This window comes from Trachypithecus francoisi, unplaced genomic scaffold, assembly GCF_009764315.1.
Source record: "Trachypithecus francoisi isolate TF-2019V2 unplaced genomic scaffold, Tfra_2.0 Lachesis_group12, whole genome shotgun sequence".
In the NCBI taxonomy this organism is placed as follows: Eukaryota; Metazoa; Chordata; class Mammalia; order Primates; family Cercopithecidae; genus Trachypithecus; species Trachypithecus francoisi.
The window spans coordinates 9411771-9436660 of NW_022681457.1; the positions used below are offsets into that span (position 1 = coordinate 9411771).

The 24890-nt window shown below is 47.4% G+C and overlaps 1 protein-coding gene across 5 annotated transcripts; it reads right to left on the reverse strand.

Moving 5' to 3' along the window:
• Positions 1-1099: 1099 nt before the first annotated feature.
• VSTM1 (V-set and transmembrane domain containing 1) lies at positions 1100-24323 on the reverse strand. 5 transcript variants are annotated; one of them, XM_033224417.1, is made up of 10 exons: positions 23937-24304; positions 18349-18384; positions 17955-18239; positions 10507-10545; positions 2521-2613; positions 2413-2440; positions 2171-2208; positions 2033-2070; positions 1446-1519; positions 1104-1357 (listed from the first exon to the last, which is right to left on the reverse strand). In XM_033224417.1, the coding sequence occupies exons 1-9, from the start codon at positions 23968-23970 to the stop codon at positions 1478-1480; spliced, it is 633 nt and encodes a 210-aa protein (XP_033080308.1). In that variant the 5' UTR covers positions 23971-24304; the 3' UTR covers positions 1104-1357; positions 1446-1477. The 5 variants fall into 5 exon arrangements, with proteins under 5 accessions (XP_033080304.1, XP_033080305.1, XP_033080306.1 ...); XM_033224413.1 differs by lacking the exon at positions 1446-1519 and having other exon boundaries at positions 1100-1357; positions 23937-24297; XM_033224414.1 differs by lacking the exon at positions 1446-1519 and having other exon boundaries at positions 1100-1350; positions 2029-2070; positions 23937-24273.
• Positions 24324-24890: the final 567 nt, after the last annotated feature.

Consider the following 24890-nt stretch of genomic DNA (forward strand, 5'->3'; position numbering starts at 1 on the left):
TCCGCCTCCTGGGTTCAAGTGATTCTTCTGTCTCAGTCTCCCAAGTAGCTGGGATTATGGGCATGCACCACCACACCCAGCTAATTTTTGTATTTTTAGTAGAGACGGGGTTTCATCGTGTTGGCCAGGCTGGTCTTAAACTCCTGACCTCAGGTGATCCACCCGTCTTGGCCTCCCAAAGTGTTGGGATTACAGGAGTGAGCCACTGCACCTGGCTCATTTATCATTTGTGTTGGGAAAGTTTCAAATCTTCTCTTCTAGCTATTTTGAAATATACAATGTACTGTTGTTAACTATAGTCACCCTTCTGTGCTGTTGAACACTTGAACTTGTTCCTTCTGTTTAACTGTGTTTGTGCCCGTTAACTAACCCACCCCTTCTAGCCTGTGATAACTCTCTCTCTTTACCTTCATAAGAGCCACTTTTTTAGCTCCCACATGAATGAAAACATGAGGTTGTAAATAAAGTTTTATTCGAACACCGCCACATCTACTTGTTTACATATCAACGATGGCTGCTTTCATGGTACAACAGCAGAATGGGGTAGTCTTAGCAGAGATCCTACAGCCCACAAAGCTGGAAATGTTACTCTCTGGTCCTTTTGTTTTCTGCCCTCTGGTCTAGGAGTTTGCAGGTCTGGGCGTGTTTGTTTTTTGAGATGGATCTCACTCTGTTGCCCAGGTTGGAGTGCAATGGTGTCATCTCGGCTCACTGCAACCTCTGCCTCCTGGGTTCAAGCGATTCTCTTGCCTCAGCCTCCCAAGTAGCTGGGATTACAGGCGCCCACCACCATGTCCTGCTAATTTTGTATTTTTAGTAGAGATGGGATTTCACTGTGTTGGTCAGGCTGGTCATGAACTCTGATCTCAGATGATCCACCCGCCTCGGCCTCCCAAAGTGCTGGGATGACAAGCATGAGCCTGACCATTTTCTTTTTCGCTTGTTGTGCTTCCAGGAGATGCTCCATAATTCTTACATTCTTTGCTGGATAGCTGATCAATAATTATGTATTATTTCCTTGAATTGTTCCAGGAGAAAATGTGGGGTAGAAAGAGTATGGTGGGGTTCTTGGGCATGAATAATCCATAAATAAATCAGATTTCTTTTTAAGATGAGAAACTTAATTTTATTGATACGGATGAGGAGCAAGGGACACAGAGTCATCCGCATCTCCACATTTCTGATAACCTTGGCCAGCACAATCCCCCCTCCTTTAGTGGCCCGGGCTGTCTTCTTGCTACACTTTCACTGCCGCATATTCATGAGATCCTGGGGGCTCGTGGGTGGTGTCAGAAGCTGCCTCAGACAGGGCATTGATGTTTAGCTCAGCATACGTCACTCCTTGGGGGCCTGCCATCTTTGGAGAAAATAGATGAATATTAGAACTGAGTGGTCCATATGGCAGCCACTAGCTACACGTGGCTATTGACATTTAAATTAATTACAATTAAATTAAATTCAAAATCCAGGTCCTCGGTCACACCAGATGCATTTCTTTTTCTTTTCTGTTTTTATAACCCTTTATGTGTGTGACATCAATGGATCTGCGTAATACTTTTATTTTTTTATTTTTATTTTTATTTATTTATTTATTTGAGACAGAATCTCCCTCTGTTGCCCAGGCTGGAGTGCAGTGCCGTGATCTCGGCTCACTGTAACCTCCGCCTCCCAGGTTCAAGTCATTTTCCTGGCTCGGAATCCCAAGTAGCTGGGATTACAGGCGCCTGCCACCACGCCCAGCTAATTTTTAGTATCTTTTGTAGAGACGAGGTTTCACTGTGTTAGCCAGGGTGGTCTCAATCTCCCGACCTTGTGATCTGCCTGCCTCGGCCTCCCAAAGTGCTGGGATTACAGGCGTGAGCCCGTGCATACACCTTTTAAATGGAGATTTTGGTTCCTCTTTGGGGAGTTGTCTAAGACCACACGGGTGGTAAATAGTAGACGTTTCCGTATGGGCTTAACCAGGAGGCAGACACGACCAGCCCATTGTGGTGAGGGAGCTCTTGTGGAACTCCTAAGCGTGGGGACTCACCGAGACAGATACCCTTTCCATCCTGGATAAATCTGCCTCTGAGTGAGAGAGGAAAAAAAGAAAATCAGTTTTCAGCTGTAGGAGTCAGAACTTAGTCTTTCTATCCGGTGATTCCCTTCCATTTTCCCTGTCCCTTACCAGCAGCCTCCTGCTCCGAACGTTTGGAATGGCTGATTCTGAGAGAGAGAGACACATGAAAGGATGGGATGTGAAGATTTCTGGGAGAGGGTGAGGGCAGTGGAGGGGAGAGGAGGGGAATGGAGGGAGGTCACAGAATGGGCTGGGGTGGGGGCTCAGGGTGCCAATCCTGAATGTGCGAATGGGTTCCCTGGAGAATGACATGGGAATTAAGGGGAGCATGAGCTATGCCAAGTACCTACCTTTTGGTGGATTCTTCAGGCGACGAACCTACAAAAAATGCAGGAGGAATTTACCTACCGAGAAAATCCTTCACTCCCCCTCTCTCCCTTTGCGTTCTCTGAGCTCACCGTGCTGGCTGCATCTGTAGATGATGAAGACTGAGAGGAAGAGAAGAAGGATGGAGATGCAGCTGAAGATGGCAACAAAGATGGTTCTGGTGTCTGGAAGGGGAAGAGCAGGTCAGGGAATCAGCCTGGCTCCTGAAATCCACCGATAGGGGTGAGCAGAAAAGCTCAGAGGAGCCAGACAGACGGCCTGGCTTCCAAGCCTGGATCTCCCACCTTGGAGTTGGAACTTCCTATTGCTTTGGGGAATTCCCTTAATCTTCTCCAAGCTTCTGTTTCCCCATCTGTAAAGTGAGGATAGCAGCAGTACCTATTTTATTGGCTGGTGGGTCAGTACCTATAGAGAGGACTGGAATACTGCTTGGCGCATAGGAAATTCCCAGGGAATGTTTGGTGCATAGCAATGATATTGATCATTTATTGTGAGCCAGTGCTTTATATACGTGTGTGTGTGTGTATATATATATATATATATATATATTTTTTTTTTTTTTTTTTTTTTTTTTTTTGAGACGGAACCTCGCTCTGTCATCAAGGCTGGAGTGTGATCTTGGCTCACTGCAACCTCCACCTCTCTGGTTCAAACAATTCTCCTGATTCAGCCTCCTGAGTAGCTGGGATTACAGGTGTGCACCATCATGCCCAGCTAATTTTTGTATTTTTAGTGGAGACGGGGTTTCACTACATTGGCCAGGCTGGTTTCAAACTCCTGACTTCAAGTGATCCTCCCATCTTGGCCTCCCAAAGTGCTGGGATTACAGGTGTGAGCCACCACGTCTGTCTGTGTAATCACTGTCTGAAATGCACTGATGGGGTGAGCAGAAATGCTAAGAGGAGCCAGACAGACAGCCTGGCTTCCAAGCCTGGATCTCCCACCTTGGAGCTGGACATTTCAACCAATAGACTTTGAGTAAAGCAGATGACCCACTGTCATATGGGTGGGCTTCATCCAATCAGTTGAAGGCTTTAAGAGAAAAGACTGAGGTACCCCAAGGTGGAAGGAATTCTGCCTCCAGATTCAAGCTGCAATATCAAGTCTCCCCTGGATCTCCTGCCTGCCCTGCACGTTTCAGACTTACCAGCCCCCGACAATCACATGAACCAATCCATTAAAATAAATCTCTCTCTATATCTATATCTATATCTACACACACACACACACACACACGTGTATGTGGGTTTTTTTGTTTATTTGTTTGTTTTTTGAGACAAAGTTTCACTCTTGTCATCCAGGCTGGAGTGCAATAGCGCAATCTTGGCTTACTGCAAGCTCCGCCTCCTGGGTTCAAGCAATTCTCCTGCCTCAGCCTCCTGAGTAGCTGGGATTACAGGTACCCACCACCACGCCCAACTGATTTTTGTATTTTTAGTAGAGACGGGGTTTCACCCTGTTCACCAGGCTGATCTTGAACTCCTGACCTCAGGTAATCCACCCACGTCGGCCTCCCAAAGTGCTAGGATTACAGGCGTGAGCCACCACACCCAGCTTATATATATATATATGTTCTATTGGTTCTGTTTTTCTGGAAAACCCTGGCTAACACAGACATGATCTCAACTCTTAACTTCAAACACATTTCTTTTTCTTTTTTTTTTAAAGAGACAGAGTGTCACTCTGTTGCCCAGGCTGGAGTGCACTGGCGCAATCATACTCGAATTCCTGGGCTCACGTGGTCCTCCTCAGTCAGCCTCCAGGGTAGCTGGGAGTACAGATCACCACGCCCAGCCAACTTCAAACACACTTCAATGAGCTCGTTGACGCCAGGTAACGAACAGCAGTGACATGGGCACGGAAGGTGTTTGGAGTAGGGAGGGGTGGGGCTCTCTGAAGGAGACATGATTCTCCGAGACACCAGAACGACAGGGATCTGTAGATGATAGATCTACATCTATCAATTTTATCTACTATATCTAGTTATCTATCATCTAGCTAATCATCTGTATCTATCTACCTACTTACCTATCATCTGTCTATCTAATCCATCTATCATATCTAGCTACCTATCTACCTGTCATCTATGTATCTATCTTATCTATCATGTCTAGTTATCTATTTATCTACCTACTTACCTATCATCTGTCTATCATATCTAATTATCTATTTATCCCCCTTCCTGAAATAAGGCTCTTTCTGAGCTAATCATCAGGGAGCAGCAAAAGGAGTGGAGAGTTTGGAACAAGACATACTTGAGTTCTAGTACTAGGTCTCCCATCTCCCGACTTTGTAAATGTTCCCTTCCCTTTCTGGAATACATTATTTTTTGGTTAAATATAAGGAGGGGGCAGAGAGCCAATAATACCTAACTTGAAGAGTTAGGTAATGATGAAAAATCCTGGCTTTAAAGCACTCAGTCTAGAAACTGACTCATTGTGTAGGATAATGGGATTGTAGGTATAATGATGATTTTTTTTCACCCAATATTCCACCCACGCCCATCTCTCTCTGTAACAGATTCTGTCAATGTTCCTCAACCCATGTTCCCCAGATCCCTTTCCCATTTTTATGCATTCTAGATCGTGGCTTCTTTCCCTTTCCAAAGTGAACATTTGCATCTCTTCTTTGGGGGACTGCCTGGGAAAGCTCCAAATGCCTTGGAATTTACATGCCCGGAACAAACTGCCACTGACTGCTGTGAAGACCCCAGCTCCCTAGCCTCCGGTCTTTGACCTTCCCTGTCTCCACTGCTTTTCTGCAGGATTGAGCCAAAGATACCATCTGAGGGACACGATATCCCACCCTTGTTTAATCTCTTTTCCTCCCGGCCCTTCTTCCCCACTCCCTAAAATGTCATTTTCATGCTGGGCATGGCGGCTCAGGCCTGTAATCTCAGCACTGTGGGAGGCTGAGGTGGGCAGATCACCTAAGGTCGGGAGTTCAAGACCAGCCTGACCAACACGGAGAAACCCCATCTCTACTAAAAATACAAAATTAGCCAGGTGTGGTGGTGCACGCCTGTAATCCCAGCTACTCGGGAGGCTGAGGCAGGAGAATCACTTGAATCTGCACGCCTGTAATCCCAGCTACTCGGGAGGCGGAGGTTGCAGTGAGCCAAGATCACGCCACTGTACTCCAGCCTGGGCAACAAGAGCAAAATTATCTCTCAAAAATAAATAAATAATGAATAAAATAAAATAAAATGTCACTTTCACACTAATGCTTTCTAAGAGCCTGCTTCTGGTGGACCTGAATCAGAGAACCCCTCAAAAGCAACAATTCTTTTTTTTTTTTTTTGAGACAGAGTCTCACTCCGTTACCCTGGCTGGAGTGCAGGGGCGCAATCTTGGCTTTGCAATCTCTGCCTCCGGGGTTCAAGCAATTCTCCTGCCTCAACCTCCCAAGGAGCTGGGATTACAGGTGCCTGCCACCACACTCTGATAATTTTTTATATTTCTAGTAGAGATGAGGTTTCAACATGTTAGCCGGGCTGGTCTCGAACTCCTGAGCTCAAGTGATTGCCCACCTTGGCCTCCCAAAGTGCTGGGATTACAGGCATGAGCCACCATGCCTGGCCATAAGCAACAATTCTATCAGTGCATTTCCAAGGACTGATGAAAACAGGGCAGGAAGAGCTGCTCCTGGACTCTTCAGTATCCCCAGATGGAAGCAGAGAAACAGCAGCCTTGCCTCATCCTTTCTGTTCTCCCCGTTTCCAGCCTACAGTATCTTTCACGCAGCAATTCACTAGAAATGAGAAGTACATTATTGCAAAATTCTCATCTTCCCATGACCCCCATAATCAGCTGGACTGGGTTCACCCTGAGATGTCCACATATCCTGGCCAAATTTCACATCAGTATTTACAAATTGCCAGAATAAATTATAAGTTGCTATGCTACTAGAATCAGACTGAGCAACAAAATACAGCCTGACACGGGCACAAATGGAGCCACAGGCACCAGGAAGAAAGTCGAGTCTTGTGTGATAAAATTCGTCTTCATTCTCTACATAGCAATTGAATATAGGGTCCTTTTCTGGTGTGTTTGAGGCGTGTAAATACAGGCTGGGGACATTATACCTGTGCTTAAAGGTATTTTACTTTTATTTATTGAGACAGGGTCTCACTCTGTCACTCAGGCTGGAGTGCTGTGGCACAATCACAGTTCACTGAAGCCTCAGCCTCCTGGGCTCAAACGATCTTCCTGCCTCAGCCTCCCAAGTAGCTGGGACTAAAGGCACACACTACCATGCCTGGCTAATTTTTGTATTTTTTGTAGAGATGGGATCTCACTAGGTTGCCCAGGCTGGTCTTGAACCCCTGGGCTCAAGTGATCCTCCTGCCTCATCTTCCCAAAGTCCTGGGATTACAGACGTGAACCACTGCACCCGGCAAAGATATTTTATTCTGTTTTGAATTGTGATGATACAAATTTGAACTCACATAAAATTTAAGAAATTATATAGGCTGGGCGCGGTGGCTCAAGCCTGTAATCCCAGCACTTTGGGAGGCCGAGACGGGCGGATCACGAGGTCAGGAGATCGAGACCATCCTGGCTAACACAGTGAAACCCCGTCTCTACTAAAAAATACAAAAAACTAGCCGGGCGACGAGGCAGGCGCCTGTAGTCCCAGCTACTCGGGAGGCTGAGACAGGAGAATGGCGTGAACCCGGGAGGCGGAGCTTGCAGTGAGCTGAGAGCCAGCCACTGCACTCCAGCCTGGGCGGCAGAGCAAGACTCCGTCTCAAAAAAAAAAAAAAAAAAAAAGAAAGAAATTATATAATACCCACTGGGATGGCTATAATTTAAAAAAAGAAAAGTAAGTGTTGACAAGGATGTGGAGATATTGGAACCCACATAGATTACTGGAAGGAATATAACATGATACAGCCATAATGGAAAATGATTTGGCAGTTCCTCAAAAAGTTGAACATCACAGTCACCATATGTCCTAGCAAATCCACTTCTAGGTACATACCCAAGATAATTTACAGCAGGGAGGCAAACAGATACTCCTACCACAGTGTTCAAGCACCATTATTCACTTTAGCCAAGAAGTGCAGACAACACAAATGTCCATCAAAAGAAGAATGGGGCCAGGCACAGGAGCTCAAGTCTGTAATCCCAGCACTTTGGGAAGCCGAGGCAGGTGGATCACTTGAGGTCAGGAGTTTGAGACCAGCCTGCCAACATGGTGAAACCCCCTCTCTACTAAAAATACAAAAATTAGCTGGGCATGGTGGCGGGCGCCTGTAGTTTCAGCTACTCCGGAGGTTGAGGCAGAAGAATCACTTGAATCTGGGAGGCGGAGGTTGCAGTGAGCTGAGATCGTGCCACTGCACTCCAGCCTGGGCGACAGAGCAAGACTCCGTCTCAAAAAAAAAAAAAAAAAAAAAAGGAATGGATAAGTCAAATGTGGTCTGTCCATACAGTATGATGCTTTTCACCATGACAAGAAATGAAACATTGGGCCGGGCGCGGTGGCTCAAGCCTGTAATCCCAGCACTTTGGGAGCCGAGACGGGTGGATCACGAGGTCAGGAGATCGAGACCATCCTGGCTAACATGGTGAAACCCCGTCTCTACTAAAAAATACAAAAAACTAGCCGGGCGAGGCGGTGGGCGCCTGTAGTCCCGGCTACTCGGGAGGCTGAGGCAGGAGAATGGCGTAAACCCGGGAGGCGGAGCTTGCAGTGAGCTGAGATCTGGCCACTGCACTCCCGTCTGGGCGACAGAGCGAGACTCCGCCTCAAAAAAAAAAAAAAAGAAAAGAAATGAAACATTGATACATGCTGTAGTATGGATAAACTTTGAAAACATCATGCTAAACTGAAAGGAGCTAGTCACAAAGGACCACATAGTATATGAATCCACTTACACAAAATGTCCAGAATAGACGAAACCATAGACACAAAGAAGCATATGAATGGTTGGCAGGGCCTGGTGGGAGAGTGGGAAATGAGAAGTGACTGCTTAATGGGTACAAGATTTTCTTTCAGGGTGATGAGAATGGTCTGGAATTATGTAGTGGTGATGGTTATACTACCTTGTGAATATACGAAATGCCAGTGAATTGTACACTTTACAAGGGTGAATTTTTGGCATGCGAATTATATATCAATAAAAAAAGAAAGAAAATAAATGACACAAGAGCTCAAAATAGCAGTTTCTCTTCCTCCTCCCCCTCACACCTCACTAGATCTCCCACCTCATTTCTGATACTTCTGTGTTCCTCTCTCCCGTTAGATTTCATATCTTTCTTAGAAAACGTTCCTGATGTGAATTGTGTTCACAGTCCTAGGGTAGCAGTCATTTCCCAAGCCTACTATCATGGAATAAAAACATTTCAAATAGTTATCTTGCAAGAACACTTTGGAGGATACCTTTTCAAAAACCGATTATACCAGCACAGACTGCTAGCAACAACTTTCAGCAACTTTGGCTCTTCAGAGTAGGTTGCAGGAAGATTATGACTTGCTGAAAGGAAGGATGATTAAGCATCTAGATGCCAATTTATATTCTGAATTTGGCCCTTAAAGTCTGGATGAGCTTCTGTTTCAGCCTAATGCTGCCAAAAGCTCTTTTTTTAATTTTTTTTTTTTTTTTTTGAGACAGAGTCTCACTCGGCTCACTGCAACCTCTACCTCCCAGGTGCAAGCAATTCTCCTGCTTCAGTCACTTGAGTAGCTGGGAATACAGGTGCCCACCACAATGCCTGGCAAATTTTTGTACTTTTAGTAGAGACAGGGTTTCACCATGTTGGCCAGGCTGGTCTCGAACTCCTGACCTCAGGTGATCTGCCCACCTCGGCCTCCCAAAGTGCTGGGATTACAGGCGTGAGCCACCTCGCCTGGGGAGCTCTAATTTTTATGAGAACCTCTGAGGACAGAATCTTAGTCAATTGTTGATGAATAAGCAACATTAGGGGAACAAATTCAATATTCACCTATTGTTGAGAATTTCAGAGTTATAACAAACTCTTGATTATACATATTCCTGAAGTACCTACTCTGCGTAGGTCCTGGTCCTACTCTCCAAACGGGTCATCCAAAAATTCACCCCCATTACTCCCCAAATCCCACCCTAGTTTTTCATCATGTAATATGGCAAACGACGCACTCTGTGCTGTTTTACACGCCAACTTCTTCAGAAACCAGAAGTACTTTAGAGGTTATCTCCCCTCATGCCCCACCCCCAAAAACACAGCAGTTTCCCCAATAACATTGAGAAAATGGGCATTAAAGTTCTTGTAGGCCGGGTACGGTGGCTCACACCTGTAATCCCAACATTTTGAGAGGCCAAGGCAGGGGAATTGCTTGAGGTCAGGAGTTTGATACCAGCTTGGCCAACATGGTAAAACTCCATCTCTACTAAAAAAAAAAAAAAAAAAGGCCAGGCGCAGTGGCTCAAGCCTGTAATCCCAGCACTTTGGGAGGCCGAGACGGGCGGATCACGAGGTCAGGAGATCGAGACCATCCTGGCTAACATGGTGAAACCCCGTCTCTACTAAAAATACAAAAACTAGCCGGGCGAGGTGGTGGGCGCCTGTAGTCCCAGCTACTCGGGAGGCTGAGGCAGGAGAATGGCGGAAACCCGGGAGGCGGAGCTTGGAGCTTGCAGTGAGCTGAGATCTGGCCACTGCACTCCAGTCCGGGCGACAGAGCGAGACTCCGCCTCAAAAAAAAAAAAAAAAAAAAGAGCTGAGTTTAGTGGTGGGTGCCTGTAATCCCAGTTATTCAGGAGGAATAGCTCTACTAAAAATACAAACATTAGCTGGGCATGGTGGCGTGTGCCTGTAGTCCCAGCTACTACGGAGGCTGAGGCAGGAGAATCGCTTGAACCCGGGATACGAAGGTTGCAGTGAGCTGAGACTGCACCAGTGCACTCCAGCCTGGGTGACAGAGCGAGTCTCCATCTCAGTAAATAAATAAATAAATAAATAAATAAATAAATAATAAAAATAAAGTTCTCCTGTGCACTTTAAGCAAAGGTGATCCCACGTCTTATGAAGCAGATCTAATTGGAAAAAACATCTCCTTTCCAATTATCTTACCTGTTTTCATTGAGGGAGCTTCAAGTTCATCGTGTTTATCTAGAAAATAGGAAGGAAGAAAAGGAATTATGCTAATCCTTGGGGGCAGGAGTCCTCTCGTCCTACTTATAGACTTCCTGTCTTCTTTGGGAAGCAGAAAAGAGAATGGCTTCTCCATTCCCTAGATGCTTCCTGGGTCCTCAGAGCATGGACAGAGCCTCAGATTACTCTTCCTAATACTCATGGAGTTTGCTAGTATTTATGAATGACACTGCTAACGCCCCCTCCAGTATGATTCCTTGCCAGTCGTCTTTATCTTGACAAAGAACACCATTCACCCAAATTCTTTCTTTTTTTTTTTTTTTTTTGAGTCTTGCACTGTTACCCAGGCTGGAGTGCAGTGGCATGATCTCAGCCCACTGCAACCTCCACCTCCTGGGTTTAAGGGAGTCTCCTGCCTCAGCCTTCCAAGTAGCTGGGATTATAGGCACCTGCCACCACACCCTGCTAATTTTTGTATTTTTAGTAGAGATGGGGTTTCACCATGTTGGCCAGGCTGGTCTCAAACTCCTGGCCTCAAGTGATCAACCTGCCTTGGCCACTCAAAATGCTGGGATTCCAGGCATGAGCCACTGCACTCGGCCTATATTTCTATCTCCCCAGTGGCACCATTTAGTCTAAGTTAAAATATCACCTACTCAGCCAGGTGCGGTGGCTCAGGCCTATAATCCCAGCACTTTGGGAGGCCGAGGCAGGCAGATCACGAGATCAAGAGATTGAGACCATCCTGGATAACATGGTAAAACCCTGTCTCTACTAAAAATATAAAAATTAGCCAGGCGTGGTGGCGGGCGCCTTTAGTCCCAGCTACTTGGGAGGCTAAGGCAGGAGAATGGCGTGAACCCGGGAGGCCGAGCTTGCAATGAGCTGAGATCGCACCAGTGCACTCCAGCCTGGGCGACAGAGTGAGACTCCGTCTCAAAAAAAAAAAAAAAAAAAAAAAAAAGAAAGTTAAAATTTCCAGTTTTTTTTTTTTTTGAGACGGAGTCTCGCTCTGTCGCCCAGGCTGGAGTGCAGTGGCGCGATCTCGGCTCACTGCAAGCTCCGCCTCCCGGGTTCACGCCATTCTCCTGCCTCAGCCTCCTAAGTAGCTGGGACTACAGGCGCCTGCCACCACGCCGGGGAGTTTTTTGTATTTTTAGTAGAGACGGAGTTTCACCATGTTAGCCAGGACGGTCTCGATCTTCTGACCTCGTAATCCACCTGCCTCGGCCTCCCAAAGTGCTGGGATTACAGGCGTGAACCACCACGCCCAGCCCTAAATTTCCAGTTCTAAGATGAAGAAGTTCAGGTGCACAGCATGGTGGCAATGGATGTGCTAATTAATCTGACTGTGATCATCGTTACATAATGTACAGGTGGATCAAATCATCAGCTTGTATACCTTGAATATATACAATCTTCATTTGTCAATTTGATATTTTTAAATTTAAAAAGTCATATTGCCTGAAATGCACCAACTCTTACCACATCTAATCCCTTATTTTCCAAAAGCAGCCAGAGGCCGGGCATGATGGCATGTGCCCATAATCTCAGCTGCTTGGGAGGCTGAGGTAGGAGGATTACCTGGGCCTGGGAGGTCAAGGCTGCAGTGAGCTGTGATCGCACCACTGCACTCCAACCTAGGCAACAGAGTGAGACTCTGTCTCAGAAAAAAAAAAAAAAAAGCAGCCAGTGACCCTTCAAGCATATAAATAAAATCATGCCATTCTCCAGCTCAACTTCATCAGTGGGTTCCTGTTTTTTCAAAGCAGACTCTAGGACCAGTTCAAACACCCACAAGACCCTAGATGCTCTAGGCCCTGCCTTCTATCCACACCTTTTATTCTGCTGTTCTTTTCTCTGTCCTCCTTTCTGTGTCTCAGTCATTCCAGGAACACTCACACTTCTGGGACTTTGCTTTTGCTGCCCTCTCTCCCTGAAGGGCTCTTCTCCAGACATCGATGTGGTTGGGTCATTCTCATATTTCATGCCTGTGACAGATAGAGCTTAAGGGGGCACTCAGGAGACTCAAGAGCCCTGCTTTCTGGTGTTCATGCCTTTGTCTAATCCCCTCACCTTGAGTGTGGAGACCTGTGACTTGCTTCTCACCGATAGATATGGCAAAGGTGATGGGATGTTGTGCTCTTGATTATGCTACATTACATAAAACTGTTTGCTAGGGCATTTGCTCTCTCTCTCTCTCTCCTCTCTCTCTCAATCTCTCTTCTTGTAAGTGCTGCAGAATCAGTCTAGCATGAATCCTACAGCTGCAAAGAACCAGATATTGCTAGCAATCACAGGAGTGGAGAAATGGACCCTTCCCCAATCAAGCCTCCAGATGAGAACCCAGCCCTGTTTGACACCTTGATTGCATCCTTATGAGAACCAAAGCAGAGGACTCGGCTAAGCTGTGCCTGGACTCCTGACCCACATCAACTGTGAGATAATAAATAGGTGTTTCAGGCTGCTAAATTAGTGATAATTTGTTATGCAGCCATAGATCACTAATACAATGCCTCTCACAGTTATTCTCCATCTATAATGTGTTTTTTAATTACTCTGATATCTTTCTGTTATTTATTTCTTTCTTCCAAAGAAAAATGTGAGCTCCTGTTGGCCAGAGACCTGGTCTGTCTCAGTTCCTACAATATACTCAGGATCTACCAAAGTATCTGAATTTGTAGGCTGAATGGGCAGCTATTTTTGTGCCAGGTATTTTGCATTAGTTTTTTTTGTAATACAAGCATTTATATGCCCATTTTGTAATAAGTAAAAAGTAGTATAATCAAGCGATTTGCAAAGCAGCAAACAGATTGTATATGGAAGGCTGACCTGGAAAATCAACCACTTTAAATTGATACTATAACCTGTCTTGTGATGTAATGGTATAGCTGCGATAGAGATGAAGAAATCGGGAAATAGTAGATGATCTGCCAGAGAACATAATTGGGAAATGGCAAATAATTGCCAGGCTTTTAGGGCTAAAGTGTGGGTACGAAAATTCTTAAGACTACAAAAAAAAGTTATTGGGAATACAATTTGAAATCAACATCAAAGTGATGAGCACCTTGTTGGAGCATCACTGATCAAGAGCCTCAGAAAGAGGGTAAATCAGAGGTGAAACATTAAGTACTCAGTTACTCATCATGCCCCAAGCCCAGGCTAAGTCATTGGTGTGGACCCATGGCTACTTCTGCACTACACTGATGACTATGGAGGTCTCTCCAGGGATTTCCCATGATATAACTAGATTGACCTACTGGCAGCAACTGTAGTCAATTGAGAGGTATTGTTGAGTGACTAATAAATGAATAGATGGATGGATGGATGGATGCATGCATGGATGGATATATGGGTAGGTGGGTAGGGGGTGAGTGAATGGGTGAAAGGGTGAATGGGTGGATGAGTGGGTGGACGAATGAATGGAAGAGTTGGTGGTTGGATGGATTAATGGATAGATGAATGGATGAATGGATGGATGGGTGGGAGGGTGAATGGATGGACAAAGGGGTGAATGAGTGGATGGATGGAAGGGTGGGTGGAAAGTTGGATTGGGTGGGTATGTGAATGGATGAAGGTGTGGGAGGATGGAAGGATGGATGGCTGGATGGAAGGATAGATGGATGGATGGATGGATGGATGGATGGATGGATTGATGGATACATGGATGAGTGGATGGATGGGTGAATGAGTGGGTGGGAGGGTGGATGGGTTGGTAGGTGGGTAGATGGGTGGATGGGTTGATAGATAGGTAGGTGGATTGATAGACGGATGGGTGGGTAGATAAATGGGTAGATGAAAGTGATGCAAAATTATTCTTTATCCCTCTTCCTTAGGATCTCAAGTCACTTATGTTACAATCCTCCCATGTGCATCTTCTCACTGTGGTCCTCATCATTTCTTTTTTCAGTTACCTGCACCATGCCTGCCATATTTTCCCAGACAATGGTATCTCTTAGCCCCATCCTCCATTATTTGCCATTCCTGCATCCCTCATAGAGCACTGGACACTCTTTCTGGCTTTTCTTCTCTGGCATAAAGAAATATAAATGTTCATTTATGTCTGAACAGCAACTGTGAAGCTTGTTGTCTTTGTGACATCGGGGAGGTCACCTAGTCTCTATAAGCAAAATTAGTAATACAACCACCCTCATAGGAAGTGAAGACTGAATGAGTTAGTGGAGGCAAGTTAACTGTCGTGGAGACAGGAACATAGAAAATGCTGGATATATGTCAAATGCCAGTGTTATAACTCTATGCTCACCTGTCACCCAGATCTCCAACTTGTTGCTGGGGAAGGAGGCCAAGTGTGATGAGTCACTCAGGTAATACACACAACTGTAGTTTCCACTGCCATTACTTGTCACATTCCAGAGCATGAAATCTGTCTGTTTTTTTCTTACTTGCCTGACTTGTAATGGTTCTGGGATCCCCATTTTCAGCAGAGCAATTACAATACATTCAGTTCCATTGTATGGAGTAAGACATCAAAGTGTCCTGAGACCTGGAGTCATCCCAGGGTCTACATTGACTGAGAGCAAAGGTTCTGGGAGTGACCCTGAAGAGAACAAGGCAATGGAGGTAAGGAGAAGGGCTAGGACTTTTCCATTTTCTTTTTTCTTTTTTTTTTTTTTTTTTTTTTTTTTGAGACGGAGTCTCGCTCTGTCGCCCAGGCTGGAGTGCAGTGGCGCAATCTCGGCTCACTGCAAGCTCCACCTCCTGGGTTCATTCCATTCTCCTGCCTAAGCCTCCCTAGTAGCTGGGACTACAGGCGCCCGCCACCACACCCAGCTAATTTTTTATATATTTTTAATAGAGGCGGGGTTTCACCGTGTTAGCCAGGATGGTCTCGATCTCCTGACCTTGTGATCTGCCCGCCTCGGCCTCCCAAAGTGCTGGGATTACAGGTGTGAGCCACTGTGTCGGGCCCGCTTTTCCATTTTCTACTGCACTTAGGGACTATCTCATCCATCTCTCTGTATTAACCACCATGTCTTTCATTTTCTGCATTTGATGCTTTGACATCTTGGGGCCTTGCTGCCCTTGGTGGGACCACCCCTCCCAGGGTTAGTTAATTTCTAGAGCCAGTAAACCACTTGTCCTCAATATGTCCCTCAAATGCAAGCCAATAGATCCAGAGCCCTCACTCCCAACCACCTTCATTATGAGGCTTTCCCACTCAAGGTGAATGTTGTGCTCTCCTAATCACCCCAGGTCCAAGAACTAGACAACCAGGGACAGTCTCTATACCCCAAAGCCAATTCTCTTTTTTTTTTCTTTTTCTTTTCTTTTCTTTTTTCTTTCTTTCTTTCTTTTTTTTTTTTTTTTTTGAGACAGGTTCTCATTCTATCACCCAGGCTTGAGTGCAGTGGCACGATCTGGGCTCACCACAGCCTCTGCCTCCTGGGTTCAAGCAATTATCGTGCCTCAGTCTCCCAAGTAACTGAAAGCACAAGTGCACACCACCACACCCAGGTAATTATTGTATTTTTGTAGAGATGGAGTTTCGCCATGTTACCCAGGCTGATGTCAAACTCCTGACCTCAGGTGATCCACCCTCCTTGGCCTCCCAAAGTGCTAGGATTACAGGCATGAACCACCACACCTGGCCAACTCTAGTCTTGTTCTCCCCACAAAATACAATCAAAGTTCTGGCCCACAGTTCTTCCTCCTCCCTCTGCCCCTGATTGACCCTGGTGCTTCCCCCATACCCCCACCCCCATAATATAGCCTTCCCCCTCCTCTTGGGAACTGTAACAGATCATCTTTTCCATGGCAATCATCACTTGGTTTGTCAGTCTTACCGTACCCCAATTTTCTAATAACTGACCATATTCTACACCACCCTCCCACATCCACATCACTGGGAACCTCTCTGAATCCCTGATGAGAATCTTGTCCCACGTTCGGGTTCCCATTTCCTCACTGAAGGTGTCGCATCTATCCTTTTTTTTTTTTGAGATGGAGTCTTGCTCTTTCATCCAGGCTGGAATATAGTGGCACAATCTCAGCTCATTACAACCTCTGCCTCCCGGGTTCAAGTGATTCTCCTCCTGCCTCAGCCTCCCTAGTAGCTGGGATTACAGGTGCCCGCCACCACACCCAGCTAATTTTTGTATTTTTAGTAGAGTTGAGGTTTCACCATGTTGGCCAGACTGGTCTTGAACTCCTGACCTCAAGTGATCCGCCCACCTCTGCCTCCCAAAGTGCTGGGATTACAGGCGTGAGCCACCGCACCATGCCCGGCCTGCATCTATCTTTTTGTCTCCTGGGTTCCTTCTTCCCCAGCCACGTCCCACAACAGGAAAAGAAATACGTGCATCAGGCAGGCTTTGGTGACTCACGCCTGTAATCCCAGCACTCTGGGAGGCCAAGGCAGGAGAATCACCTGAGCTCAGGAGTTCAAGACCAGCCTGGGCAACATAGATCCTGTCTCAACAAATAATTTAAAAATTAGCCAGGTGTGGTGGTACCTGCCTGTAGTCCCAGCTACCTGGGAGGCTGATGTGGGAAAATTGCTTGAGCCTGGGAGGTCGAGGCTGCAGTGAATTGTGTTCATGCCACTGCACTCCTGCCTGGGCGACAGAGCGAGATTCTGTCAAAAAAAAAAAAAAAAAAAAACAAAAAGCAGCCAAGTGTAGTGGCTTACTCCCGTAATCCCAGCACTTCGGGAGGCTGAGGTGGGCAGATCACTCGAGGTCAGCAGTTCGAGATCAGCCTGACCAACATGGTAAAACTCTGTCTCTACTAAAATACAAAAATTAGCCCGGTGTGGTTGTGCACCCCTGTAGTTTCAGCTACTCAGGAGGCTGAGGCAGGTGAATTACATGAACCCAGGAGGTGGAGATTGCAATGAGCTGAGATCATGCCACTGCACTCCAGCCTAGGCAACAGAGCAAGACTGCCTCTCAAAAAACAAAAACAAAAACAAAACAAACCGCCAGGCACGGTGATTCACGTTTGTAATTCCAGCCCTTTGGGAGGCCAAGGCAGATGGATCACCTGAGATCAGGAGTTTGAGATCAACCTCACCAATATAGTACAACCGCACCTTTATTAAAAACACAAAAGTTAGGCCAGGCGCGGTGGCTCACACCTGTAATCCCAGCACTTTGGGAGGCCGAGGCAGGTGGATCATGAGGTCAGGAGATGGAGACCATCCTGGCTAACACAGTGAAACCCCATCTCTACTAAAAACACAAAAATTAGCCAGGCGTGGTGGCAGGAGCCTGTAGTCCCAGATACTCGGGAGGCTGGGGAGGAAGAATTGCTTGAACCCAGGAGGCAGAGGTTGCAGTGAGCCGAGATTGTGCCACTGCACTCCAGCCTGGGCAACAGAGCAAGACCCCGTCTTAAAAAAAAAAAAAGCAAAGCAAAACCGAAGAAATGTGTGCATCAAGGAGCACATCTGAGGCTACCCTTCTCACCTGTGATCACCAGCTGCAAGTGTTCACTGCTTTCTGACCACTCATGGGAGGCTGTTGTCTTGTAGGCACAAAAGTAGCTCCCAGCATCCTTAAGCTTCAGGTCCGTGAAGAGGAATTCAGCTTCGTTTTCTGTCGAGATTTGTTCCTGCTTGTACCCAGAGTCATTCACCTTGTACAGCACGAGTGTCACATTCTGGAAAGGAGCCTGACACTTCAGGGTCACATTGCTCTGGGCTTCAACCACCGAGCTGGGCCAGGCGTGGAGGAAGGGCTTGGGCAGTTTCTCTGGAAAGAATTCAGAGTTAATTTGAGTCTAGAATTCAGACGATTAAAGGAAAAGGTCATGAAGTGTGGGATGCAGGAATAAATAAAGTTTAAGTGGGAGAAAACTCACCATTCTTTTTCTCATCTTCATAGCCCAGACACAGTCCTGGAAGAGAAATCTCAATGAGAGGAAAATTATGTGCTTGTCTTGAGTACAAATCCAGCAGAGAACAATGACTAGCTCATTATAGGTCTAATATATATATGTATTCTGTATATATGTATTATACATAATACATATATTAAGTATATGTACACATATTACATATAATACATATATAAATATAATACATCTATTAAATGTATGTATTACATGTATGTATATATTTTTGGCAGATATATCCCCAGACTTACCTCTTACTTTTGTTCTATTGTTTGTCATTCAGAAGCTACATGTATGTAGAAAATTCCAGGCCGGGCGCGATGGCTCAAGCCTGTAATCCTAGCACTTTGGGAGGCCAAGACGGGTGGATCGCGAGGTCAGGAGATCGAGACCATCCTGGCTAACGCGGCGAAACCCCGTCTCTACTAAAAAATACAAAAAACTAGCCAGGCAAGTTGGCGGGCGCTTGTAGTCCCAGCTACTTGGGAGGCTGAGACAGGAGAATGGCGTAAACCCGGGAGGCGGAGCTTGCAGTGAGCTGAGATCCGGCCACTGCACTCCAGCCTGGGCGGCAGAGTGAGACTCCGTCTCAAAAAAAAAAAAAAAAATTCCAGCAACTTCTTTTTTTTTTTTTTCTTTTTGAGATGTAGTCTTGCTCTGTTGCCCAGGCTGGAGTGCAATGGCACAATCTCAGTTCACAGCAACCTCCACCTCCCAGGTTCAAGTGATTCTCCTGCCTTAGCCTCCCAAGTAGCTGGGACTACAGGCGCCCACCACCACGCCTGGCTAATTTTTGTATTTTTAGTAAAGACAAGAAGCTCACACCATATTGGCCAGGCTGGTCTTGAACTCCTGGCCTCAGGTGATCCGCCTGCCTCGGCCTCCCAAAGTGCTGGGATTACAGGCATGAGCTACCGCACCCGGCCTGATGTATTGAATTGCTTTCACGAGTAATCATTCTTTCACCATCTAGAAATTGTTCAACATTCACCTATGCTTTTTTCTTGTATTTTCTGTGATTGCAGTATTTTGTTTGCTTTGTTTCGTTTTGAGACAGAGTCTCGCTCTGTCACCCAGGCTGGAGTGTAGTGGTGTAATCTCAGCTCACTGCAACCTCCTACACCCGCTGGGTTCAAGTGATTCTCGTACCTCAGTCTCCAGAGTAGCTGGGACTACAGGTGTACACCACCATGCCCAGCTAATTGTTGTTGTTGTTGTTGTAGAGATGGGGTTTCGCCATGTTGCCCAGGCGGGTCTCAAACTTCTGACCTCAAGTGATCTGTCTGCCTCGGCCTCCCAAAGTGCTGAGATTACAGGCATGAGCCACCGTGCCCGACCTGATTGCAGTTTTTACCCTTGCCACTTAAATAATGCAAACGTCATTTTCCCGTGGAAAGGGGAGGGTTTTCTTGCTCAATTCCAGTAGAGAGAATCTGCTCCCCCTTCCCCGTGTCTTCTGGTTCCAAATACTCCCCTCACTTTAGCTTTGGTTTCCACTTACATCATCCCCTCCCTCTTCTGTGTTCTATTCTCTGTATTTTGAGGGAGCGTCATAAACTTGCGTGGAAAATGGGACGTCAGTCATGGGGCTTGTTGCAGGGTGAAGTTAGGTAGAATTTAGGTAGAATTTCTCTAGAGCCACGAGTGTCTCAAGACATTGGTTCCTTGTTGACGCAGGTACCGATGCAGAACGTGACCCCACACCAAGCTTCACCGCAAAGGAATGAGGTGGAGGCCTCACGGTGGACCCAGGCTGCGTTGGCAGTGAGATTGGCTGGGATTGGCAGGTAGGAAACAGCCTCTGGATGGCAGGGCATCCCAGGACTCAGGCTCTCTTTTGAGACCCTCCCCAAATCCCGCTTTTAGACTCATGTCATCTCATCTCTGCTATCCATCCATCGTCTGTTCAAACAGTGATTCCTATATTCTTTTTCTTTTTGAGACAGGGTCTCACTCTGTGGCCCAGGCTGGAGTGCAGTCACAGCTCGCTGCAGCCTCGACCTCCTGGGCTCAAGTGATCTGCCTGTCTCAGCCTCCCAAATAACTGGGACTACAGGCACGTGCCACCAGGCCTGGCGAATTTTTAAATTTTTTTTTTTTTTTTTGTAGAGATGAGGACTCACTGTGTTGCCCAGGCTGGTCTCGAACACCTGAGCTCAAGCGATTCTCCCACCTCGGCCTCCCAACATGCTGGGATTACAGGCATGAGCTACCTGCACCCAGCCCAATTCCCATATTCTTTTTCTTTTTTTGACATGGAATCTCCCTCTGTCACCCATACTGGAGTGCTGTGGTGCTCTCTCAGCTCACTGTAACCTCTGCCTCTCAGGTTCCAGCGATTTTCCTGCCTCAGCCTCCCGAGTAGCTGGGATTACAGGCACCTTCCACCATGCCCAGCTGATTTTTTGTATTTTTAGTAGAGACGGGGCTTCACCATGTTGGCCAGGCTGGCCTCAAACCCTGACCTCGAGAGATCTGCCCACCTGGGCCTCCCAAAGTCCTGAGATTACAAGCGTGAGCCACCACACCCAGCTGATTTGCATTTCTTGAAAAGAGTTCAAGTTGTAACTCCCAGGACCTCTGAATGTGACCTTATTTGGAAATACCATTATCTGATCTTTGCAGAGGTAATTAGTTAAGCTAAGATGAGGTCATACTGGAGTAGGCTGGGCATCTGGTCCAATATAACTTACGAGAAGAGGAAAAGAGAGACACGCAGAAAGAAGGTGGCTATGCAAAGACAGAGACAGAGAAGCCAGGCTGCAATCACAATGCTTTGGGAGGCCGAGATAGGAGAACTGCTTGAGCTCACGACTTGGAGACTAGCCTGGGCACTATAGAGAGACCCCATCTCTGCAAAAAAAAAAAAAAAAAATTATTTTAATTAGCCCAATGTGGTGGTGTGCACCTGTAGTTGTAACTGCTCAGAAGGCTAACGGGGAGGATTGCTTGAGCCCAGGAGCGGAAGGCTAGCCTGGGCAATATAGCAAGACCCCATCTCTAAAAAAGAAATTATTTTACTTAGCCCAAGATGGTTGTGCACACTTGTAGTTCTAGCTACTCAGAAGGCTAGTGGGGAGGATTGCTCGAGCCCAGGAATTGGAGACTAGCCTGGGCAATCTAGCAAGACCCCATCTCTAAAACAGAAATTACTTTAATTAGTCCAACATGGTGGTGTGCACCCGTAGTTCTAGTGGTTCAGAAGGCTGCGGGGAGGATTGCTTGAGCTCAGGAGGTTGAGGCTGCAGTGAGCTATGGTGGTACCACTGCACTCCGGCCTGGGTGACTGAGTGAGACCCTGTCTAAAACAAACCAAAAAAAAAATACAGAGCCAGCAATTTGAGTGATGCATCTACAAGTTAAAGAAGGCCAAGAGGCTGGGCATGGTGGCTCAAGCCTGTAATCTCAACACTTTGGGAGGCCGAGACGGGCGGATCACGAGGTCAGGAGATCGAGACCATCCTGGCTAACACGGTGAAACCCCGTCTCTACTAAAAAATACAAAAAACTAGCCAGGCGAGGTGGCGGGCGCCTGTAGTCCCAGCTACTCGGGAGGCTGAGGCAGGAGAATGGCGTAAACCCGGGAGGCGGAGCTTGCAGTGAGCTGAGATCCGGCCACTGTACTCCAGCCTGGGCGACAGAGCGAGACTCTATCTCAAAAAAAAAAAAAAAGAAGGCCAAGAGGCTGGGCATGGTGGCTCAAGCCTGTAATCTCAACACTTTGGGAGGCTGGGCGGGGGGCGGGAGGGGTGGATCACCTGAGGTCAGGAGTTCTAGACCAGCCTGGCCAACAGGGTGAAACCCTGTCTCTACTGAAAATACAAAAATTAGCCAGGCATGGTGGTCCGCGCCTGTAATCCAGGCTACTCAGGAGGCTAAGCCAGGAGAATTGCTTGAACCTGGGAGGTGGAGGTTGCAGTGAGCCAAGATCATGACACTGCACTCTAGCCTGGGTGACAGAGAGAGACTCTGCCTCAAAAAAAAAAAAAAAAAAAAAAAAAGAATGCCAAGATTGTCAGCCATCCCTAGAAGAGGGGCATTAAAACAGATTCTCCCTCATAGCCTCAGAAGGAATCAACATTGCCAGCACCTTGGTTTCAGACTTCTCATCTCCCCAACTGCGAGAGTGCATTTTAATTGCTTTAAGCCACCAGGCTTGTAGCACTTTGGTATGGCAGCCACTGGGGGATGAGGTCAGCCTCCTGGTTGCCCAGCTTACTGTGCTCAGAAGCTGGAGGTTTGGGTATGAGCCCGATGGTCATCTGTAAGGCACAAATAGCCAGGTGCAGTGGCTCACGCCTGTAATCCCAACACTTTAGGAGGTTGAAGTGGGTGGATCACCTGAGGTCAGGAGTTTGAGACCAGCCTGGCCAACATGGTGAAACCCCGTCTCTACTAAAAATACAAAAAATTAGCCAGGTGTGGTGATGCGCACCTGTAATCCCAGCTTCTCAGGAGGATGAGGCGGGAGAATCGCTTGAACCTAGGAGGTGGAGGTTGCAGTGAACCGAGATCACACCACGGCACTCCAGCCTGGGAGACAAAGCAAGACTGTGTTTAAAAAAAAAAAAAACCTCATATAAGGTGCAAATGTGTGTAGGAGAGGAGCATTACCCCACAGGGAAGGGCTGCACCCAGAAAAGGGGGAAGGAACTGAGGCAGATGAAGCGCATTGATGTCCACCACACCCCCCGTGCACCAGGGAGGAACTGGGGCCTTAGGGAGGTGGAGCTGTGCTGGGTCAAGCCTAGAGCTCCTAGATAGTGAAGCCGACATCGTAACCCAGGTCTTCCTTTTCACAGTCTGAGCTCTGTCTGAATACATCAGGTTCAATTTGAGGATGTTTAAAATCAGCCTAAGAATCGTGCTGGTCAGAAAATTATCTTCTTGGAGCCAGGTGTGGTGGCTTATGCCTATAATCCCAGCACTTTGGGAGGCTGAGGCGGGCGGATCACCTGAGTTCAGGGGCTTGAGAGCAGCCTGACCAACATGGTGAAACCCTGTCTCTACTTAAAATACAAAAGTTAGCCGGGTGTGGTGGCATGCACCTGTAGTGCCAGCTACTCGGGAGGCTGAGGCAGGAGAATGGCTTGAACCTGGGAGGCGGAGGTTGCAGTGAGCCGAGATCATGCCATTGCACTCCAGCCTAGGCCATAGAAGACAGAGAGAGAGAGAGAGAGAAAATAAATTGTCTTCTTGCCCACAGCCTTGCACCCTGTAGATGCTTACGCCCAGCCCTCCTCTATTCCGACGGAGGATGCATGGCAATACTGCGGTATTTAGCGGGTGCAGACTCGGAGACCCCACCGAAGTTCTGCATTTCCCAGCGGAGTAAGCAGAGGCCTCCCCGTGTCTCTGCAGCGCGGCCTCCTCATCGCTTGCAAGCGGGCGGCAGAACTCATGCAGGGGACGCCCACAGCCCAGACCCACCCACCGCAGGTGTGCAACGCGTGGAAGTCATTACTTCCACACACCGCGTTTCCACCCGGACTTCCACTCCCCCATGAGTTTTTCGCACCAGCCCAAGCCCGTTCATCCCAGTCCTGGAGACTCACCGAGGCAAAGCAGGCAGAGGACTTCTGGGGTCATAGCGTCCCTTCTGCCAGAACCAAGGCCCCGCCTTCGGTTTTACCACTTCAAAGGCGGAGCGGGACTGGGGCGGCCGCAGCTCTCCGGCTGCCCGGTTCCTCCCCAGGGTGTGCAGATGGAGGAGGTTTTGCCCTGACGCTCTGGTTCTCTGCCCCACTCTTGCAGTTTCCTTCTCAAACCGACTCAGGAAACAAGAAGCCGACGATGGCAACTTCTTCCTCATGAATCCTGTGCGCGGCCCCACCCGCCTGAGCTCTGTCCCACCTTATCTGAAGTTCTGCCAAGACTTTTCTGCAAACGTAATGTTTTATTTTAAAGCATTCATACCTATGGCTTCCTGTGTACCCACTAGCCAGCTCCCCACAATGTTAATCTCTTTCTCTCTCTTTTTTTTTTTTTTCTGAGACAGAGGCTCGATCTGTCGCCCAGGCTGGAGTGCAGTGGCCGGATCTCAGCTCACTGCAAGCTCCGCCTCCCGGGTTCACACCATTCTCCTGCCTCAGCCTCCCGAGTAGCTGGGACTACAGGCGCCGCCACCACGTCCGGCTAGTTTTTTGTATTTTTAGTAGAGACGGGGTTTCACCGTGTTAGCCACGATGGTCTCGATCTCCTGACCTCGTGATCCACCCGCCTCGGCCTCCCAAAGTGCTGGGATTATAGGCGTGAGCCACCGCGCCCGGCCAGTAGTGGCTTTTTTTCTTGTTTCACAATAATTGGGTCTTCAACAGGTGTTCAGTGGGAAAGGAAGTATTAGCAATGTCGAGTTATGTGTTCCTATAATGGACAAGATAGTCTCACATGGTGAAGAACTATTGCACTTTAAACATGATTTGTGGTCAGGCGCAGTGGCGCATGCCTGTAATCCCAGCACTTTGGGAGTCTGAGGCAGGTGGATCACTTGAGGCCAGGAGGTCGAGACC